The following is a 7,663-nucleotide window of genomic DNA, read 5'->3' as shown; positions in this document are numbered from 1 at the left end:
ATTCACTTTATACCATAAGGATATGAAGAGTGCATTCCTGAATGGTTACTTAAAAGAAGAATTGCTTGTTAAACAGCCCCTGGCTTTGAAAGTGAAGAGCTCCCTGATATTGTTTTCAAATTGAACAAGGTATTATATGGATTGAAGTAGGCTCCAAGAGCTTGGTATGAGAGGATCTCAAAATTCCTCTTAACCAATGACTTTATAAGAGGTAAGGTGGGCAACACACTGTTTCTGAAGAATAAGGGAAAGAATCTTTTGACTGTGCAGGTGTTTGTGGATGATATTATTTTTGGGGATACAAATGAAGTAACGTGCAAAGAATATGCTCAAATGATGGGTAATCAATTTGAAATGTGCATGATGAGTGAGTTGAATTTCTTTCTGGGGCTACAGATCAAACAAACACCTACTGGAACCATGATTCACCAGCAAAAATACATCAAAGAACTCTTAAAGAAATTCAATATGGATTCTTCAAAGTCAATTGATACTCCTATTTTTATTGCAATAAAGCTTGATCTAGATGAATAAGGGGAAAATGTGGAACAAAAACTGAACAAAGGAATGATTGGGTCACTATTGTATCTCACTTCAAGTAGGTCTGATATTGTGTTCAGTGTGTGTCTATATGCAAGATATCAGGCAAATCCCAAAGGGTCTCACTTAAAGGCAGTCAAAAGAATACTCAGATATCTTAAAGGAACTAAGAATTTGTGTTTGTGGTATCCAAGAGGATATAACTTTAAGTTAGTTAGTTATGCTGATGCTGACTATGCAGTTTTTCATATTGACGGGAAAAGCACTTCAGGAATAGCTCATTTCCTTGGTTATTGCCTTGTGTCTTGGGAAACAAAGAAGCAAAATGTAGTGGCCCTATCTACAGCTGAAGCAGAATATATAGCTGCAACATCTTGTTGTGCTCTATTGCTATGGATAATACAGCAACTCAAGGACTATGGTATTTTGTTGATTGCGCTCTTATCTTTTGTGAAAACACCAGTGCCATAAATATTGCTAAAATACCATGTCAGTATAGGAAAACTAAGCACATTGATATTAGACATCATTTTCTCAAAGATAATGTTGAAAAAGAAAATATCTCAATAAATTTCTGTAAAACTGAAGATCAAATTGGTGATATTTTCACTAATGCACTTAGTTGGGACCACATTAAAAGAAACATGACTAAAACTAGATTAACCCCAATGAATGGCTAGAAAAAGAGTCAATAGTTTTAGATGGTTGAGTTATCAAACTTGATTCAATATCATATTTTCTCTAACTATACGTACTTGCCCCAAAATTCTGACTTATGACTATGCGTTATGATATTGACTTATTGTGTCTGAAGTTTGACTGCAAAAATGACTAAGGAATTGTAAAGGAGTTGCGTCTTTGAAGCAGGTACATGCCATCTTGTCTAAAGTCATTAGAACTTATAAACTGAAATTATCGTTGCTCTCAGACTTCATTAATCTAGTAAGCATCACTTCTATTTGTTATCAAAGTCAAGGTTCAAGGGAAAATTCTGTTGTAATTAAACTCATATTAATTACCATTATTAGAGTCATGTTAGAACTCAAATCAGTCTCTCTCTCTCTCTCTCTCTCTCTCTCTCTCTCTCTCTCTAGGTCAAATCAGGATTATTGTCTTTAAAATCCATCTCTTGGTACCTCTCCAAAATTCAGTATTTCTCTTCAACTCTAAGCAAGAACCAAAGAAAAATACTTTGTTATCTCTTCACCATGACGAAGCCTAGACAAACACCTTCAAAGACAAAATCATCATCTAATACTGTGTCTAAATCCAAAATTGAGAAGTCTAAGCCAAAGAAAAGTACAAAATCGGTTATCAATTCTGAACCATTACATGTTATTTCTTCACCTATGCCCTCTAATGTCTCTGCACCATCACCCACTGTCACTGTTCCACCTCCAGCTTCTACCCTCGTTGTACCTCCATCTCCAAAATCAACCACCCATGCACTTGTAACCGTCCCACAAATCACCTCCAAACCCACGAAGGTCAAGGCCAGGAAATCAGTAAAGTTTGAAAAGCCAGCTGATCGTGTTGTGGCTAAGAGGGAACCAGAGGTAAAAGGGGATACTGCTTAATGGGAACCTGTATTCATCAAGGATGCTTAGGTAAAACCTCATCCATGAAAACTTAATGTTCTACCATATGCAATGGAGGTGTCCCCATTAGAAGTTGTTGAACCACTACGTGCATGTAGAAAGTACTACGGTAGAAAAAGGAAGTAGTAGCTCATCAAAAGAGATTAAAAACAATGGTAGACCTACCTATGGTTGAGGGGGAAGGTGAGAAAGAAACAGGGGATAACGAATATTCCGATGTAAGTTCTTATAGTTGGACTGATGAGGAGGAGGATGAGGAAGCAAATAAGGAGGGAGAAGGAGTACAGGAGAAAGATCAAAGTTTTGAAGAAAATTAAAGTGATATCGAGGGTGAATCAAGTGAAGCAAATAAGGAGGGAGAAGGAGTACAGGAGAAAGATTAAAGTTTTGATTAAAGATTCGACCTTTATCATTTGGGTTTGATTCTTACGGCATTACTGGAGGTCGATTCTTGCGCGATGGAACTTCTAGAGTATCGATTTGGCTTGTTTACGGTAAGATTCTTGCTTAACTTTGGTTGAGATAATTTTTTCTACTATTTGATATACTATGCTACATGCGGGGGTGATGTATTTATGAGGTAACGAGCGTATATACATGTGCCATGGGTATTCATGCTCGAGGGGATATTCTAGCTTACCTTATGCCTTATTTGGTTGTGTATTTTTCTTGACTCAATGTGCTATTAAATTAATCGACTGCGTGAGTACTATAAACCATGCTAAAGAATGTTGAGGTTATGGTACCTTATGTTGAATATGGTGTTCAAATCCTAAGACTTATGTTATATTTGTCTTGGGGATAGATACATGTAGGCTATGAATACACATCAAGATTCGATCTTTTAATGTGCCTGGATTGGGACGTGGACACTCCGTGATACATATGTGATTCTTTGAATGACTACTTGAACTTGGTTGCTATACTTGATTTAACTATGATGCTTTATCCGCACTTTTATTTTTATCATGTCCTTGTGCGCTTTATTGATGATGTATGAGAATGTGCCTATTGATGATAATTTATTATTTTGCATTGTTGTGTTGTCTTCACACATGTGGACATGTTGTGCGGATTGATTATAGATGCGCATGCAGAGACATAAGGGAGGCATTTCATTTGTGATGCGCATGAAACGAGATAAGGGTGATTAGATGCGCGTGCGACGACATAAGGGGTGGGTTTATTGATGGGCACGTGGCGAGATAAGGGTGTCATATGTTAATGTAGAAAAATAAGGGAAAATATCCATTGTGATGCTCACGCGGCAAAATAATGGTGGCATTGTGGGGATGTTATGTAATAGTCCGGGGGCAATTTTTATTGATTATGTGTACGTTATGGTACAAGATGGGCATTCTTGTTGTGCTTATGACTTCCTTATGTGTGTCATGCATTTTTATATGATATGTTGTGTTGTTTCTAACATGCTAATATATGCCTCTGGTATTACTTGATGATTTGGTTGCCAAGATGGTTTTATCTATGTGGAATTATTGTCTCATATTTCTTTGAGTTGTTGGTAGCATATTGGATTGATGAGATGAGGAAGTAGTTATCATGCAGTAATATATTTAATTCTTGATAAGTTTTCTTGAACATGTTATTTGGTAATTGATATGAAATCGGATTATATTGTGGCACGAGGTCTTTATTGTGCGGGTGTGACTTATGTTGTGGCACAGGGTGTTACACCCCATGTTTTTATATGTGGAAGTACGCCATAAGTCAATTGATGTAAGCTCAGAATGAGATTCTCTTTGAAAGTATATAAAGTGATCTAATGATATTACATCCCGTATTTCAGCTCAACATACAAACGACTAGGTTGAGGACGAATGCACTTAAACATGAGAAAGGAGATTTTGGACAAATAAAAACGAGCTACTTGCTTACCCGGCGTGCCTCCTTCACCAACTTACTTTCCGTCCTACTTGCTTGAGCTACTCGACACATGTCTAAATTATTTAATGAGGATGAGACACATGTTTAAAAATGGAAAAGAACCAATATGAATCACCTACTTGATTAAGTAGGTGACAAGTAGGTACATCACCTACTTAGAGCTTGTGGATCAAATTAAAAGGAAACGGAAAAGGATAGAGATGGACAAGTCTTGGGGCAGCCCAAGACCCATCTTCCCAAGACCATTAGTGTGGCCATATAAACATATATATATATATATATATATATATATATATATATATATATATATATATATCTCAATTTCACTTAGAAAATAATTCATAATCCCTCTCTATCTATTGCAGTGTGAAGGAGCTCCAAAATACCAGCCCAAGATCTCTCTCAAAGTTATACTAGGGTTCAAGACCAAATTCACAAGTTGGTAAAGTGATTTATCTCGTGGAAGATCAGTCACCTAGTTATCTCTCTACTTTGTTGTTTGGGGTAAAGAACTTATTTGAGCTTGAAGTAAAGCTTAGTTGGATGAGTATTCTTGCTGCCAAAGTAAGGTTTAACTTCTCCTATATGTATTTAAGATCATCTATGTATATCTAGTTGATTTAATAAAGGAAAATTGTGAAGTAGGTTGAACTTCATGTTGAAGTGTTGTAATTGCCGGACTATTTTGGAGTTGAATTCTTGATGTTTTATGGCAGGAAATCAGTAGAAATAACTTAAGAATACTATTGCTATTGTAGTTGATGTGTTTGGAAGAAGAGAAGGCTTAGAAAGTCCAAGTTAGAACTTAGTTGTTGGGTGAGATGGTGTGGACTGTTTTGGTGATGTATTGTAACGAATATGAGGTTATATATATGTTTGTTGACATTTTGGACATGTTGGTCTTGTTATTTGATTTGAGGAAAAATAAAAGAATAAGGGGAGGTGATATCCAAACTTCCGTAGATGAGCTAGTCGCTCATTTGTGTTGGGTTCTATCTTCCGTAAGCTTAAAAATTGTCCCTTATTGTTTGTTGTAGATTTAAGTACTAACGGGATGAACCGACGTCGTGTGGTTAGGCAAACGACAAAGGTATGTTGATTCTATCCCTTCTTTTATTTTGGAATGATCCATATGATACAAACGAAATGAGCAATCGCGTAACTTTCACAAATGACACTATTCTTAGAAGTACTAGGGGTTCATATGTTCTTGATTTCCCATGTGTCCTATTATTCTATCGTATGCTCATGGGTCTCAGAAAATACGTAAGTTGATAAAGTTTATTTCATGTTATTAATCGAAGGCATAATGATCTTATGACATTCCGAGAGATCTTATTGACTTACTTCATTATGCATTGCATTCATTTATATATGTACATTAACCCATGACCTGATGACGTTATATACGCGTATATTATATGTATATGGGGTATGGGGAAAGGTTATGGCGTTATATATGCACCACCACTTGATCAACTGGTATATATTGATGATTTTGCCCACTGAGGCCGAAATGATATGATGGGATTCCCTTAGAGGCTTGATGATGTTATGTACTCATATACCTATGCATGGTATGACATTTACACGCATATGCATGACATTATAAATGTTTCACGATACACAGAGCTATTCAGACTTACAAGTTGAGTTCTTTACACCATGTTTCATTCATGCCTTACATACTCGGTACTTTATTTGTACTGATATCCTTTTTTCCTGAGGACGCTGCGTTTCATGCCTGCATGTACCGATAGACAGATTGACAGTCCTTCTAGTAGGCTATCATCTCAATGGAAGGTGTTGGTGCACTCCACTTACTCCGGTGTTGCCTATTTGGTCAGTATGATTTGGACATGTATTTATTAGTATAGCGGGGCTCTTTCCCGACCCTTATGACGTTTATGTACTCTTAAGAGGCTTGTAGATAGATGTAATTTATATGGATACTTGTATGGTTTTGTCAGCTTATGTTTTGAGTGTACAAATGATCATGTCGGCCTTATAGGCCCGTATGTTACATGTATAAGTTTCTATATCATGTTGGATCATCCTATCTCTAGCATTCTCTTATGTTTATTCTGGTTATCTCATGATGGCCTTTTTGGCTCATTTACCTATGATAGTATGATACGAAAGATATGTTACATTGGTATTCGGTTGAGTAAGGCACCGGGTGCCCGTCGTGGCCCTTCGGTTTTGGTCGTGACAAAAGTGTTATCGGAGTAGTTATGTCTTAAGGAGTTTAGTAGTCGTGTCTAGTAGAGTCTTATTTATGGGTGTGTTGTGCACTACACTTATAAGCAGGAGGCTACAGGGTATTTGGGACTGCCACTCTTTCTTCTTACTCTAAATCGTGTGGTAGAGCTCAGTTGTAAGAATTCAAACTCCTAACTTCTATTTCATTCGTAATATAAAGATACCTACATCCAGAAAGATAGTTGGTAAGAGATGTACATGCGTATGATGAGTAAATATGAGGTCTTCAGCAGATCATATGTGTAATAAGACGTGTAAGCTTCTTTATAAGGAGACCTAAGGCGTGAATATATATCCACCCATATGGTAAGCATCAACGAGAGAATCAGAAGGTAGATACAAGTTTCAAAAAATAAAAGAAGCAAGGTAAAGAAGGGTACGAGGTACCCAGTTAATGAAGATTATCAGTATTACAATTCAGCCAGAGAAATATAAGCATTTTGAGTTACCTTCAACTGTAACAGAGGTATGTACAATTGGTCACAACCATCTCATTTATGCTCTATGGGAGCCAACAAACATAGTTTAAGAGAAGGATGGGATATCAGGATCCAGCTGGGGTTAGAGTAACCCAAAACGGTGGATGAATTATTAGCGTTAATTGACATTTGTGAAGGATATTGCAAACGTGGTAATAATTCTCCTTATGAGACACCCAGGTGGTGCATTCTAGAATAGTACAGCTAGATATGAATAATAGAATGTTCAAAAAATTACAAAGATAGGCACTTGAATCCTATAAGGGATAAATATTTACCTTATCATGGCTCCCGTCCCTAGTAAAGAGAGAATGTTAGGTGACCCGAAGAGCTAGTGGATGGAGCAAGGGGAGCTAAAAGCAAATGAATGTTTTGTTGAAGCTTTTAGAATAAAGTGATAGACAAAAATATTAGCAGGAGAATAAGAAGAGAGTAAAGGAAGCATTATGAGCATGATGTGATAAGTGAGTGATAACAGCAAATCAAAATATGACAGGATGACAGAGTCTATAGTCAAGTGAAGGAAAAGACAAGAGGTGACAAGCCTTAAGGCAATAAAAGAGTATAAGACATAAAGTCATATTCCTATTTCGATAAATGAGTTGGTGAATCCAACGTGATTACCAGAAGGAAAAGCTAGACCCTCGGAATAATAGAAATCAGTATGGGCTAGTGAACAAGATAAACTGAACATGAATTAGGGACTGAAGGATTTTATAATAGTCGGCATCGTGAGAATTTCAGAGATAGCGTTCCGAAAATAATTGAATGGACAACAAAAGAATAACATTTAAAGTTCATTCATGAAGATGTCCCTAAAGCAAGCACTATGAGCAGAGTTAAGCTTAAGGGACTAAGTGTGCCACTTATACTAGGTGT

General features: G+C 36.7%; 1 protein-coding gene across 1 annotated transcript; it reads left to right on the top strand.

Annotated features, from left to right (window-relative positions):
* Window positions 1–567: 567 nt before the first annotated feature.
* On the top strand, window positions 568–1,011 carry LOC142171737 (secreted RxLR effector protein 161-like). The gene has a single exon (XM_075235429.1). The coding sequence runs from the start codon at window positions 568–570 to the stop codon at window positions 1,009–1,011; it is 444 nt and encodes a 147-aa protein (XP_075091530.1).
* The last annotated feature ends 6,652 nt before the right edge of the window (window positions 1,012–7,663 follow it).

Source organism: Nicotiana tabacum, chromosome 17 (genome assembly GCF_000715075.1).
Source record: "Nicotiana tabacum cultivar K326 chromosome 17, ASM71507v2, whole genome shotgun sequence".
In the NCBI taxonomy this organism is placed as follows: Eukaryota; Viridiplantae; Streptophyta; class Magnoliopsida; order Solanales; family Solanaceae; genus Nicotiana; species Nicotiana tabacum.
Note: the sequence above shows the minus strand (reverse complement) of the source record. Positions and strands in the feature narration are given on the sequence as shown.

What these genes read in the sequence shown, in the direction of transcription:
- LOC142171737 (XM_075235429.1), top strand. Translation starts at nt 568, where the DNA reads ATGATTGGGTCACTATTGTATCTCACTTCAAGTAGGTCTGATATTGTG.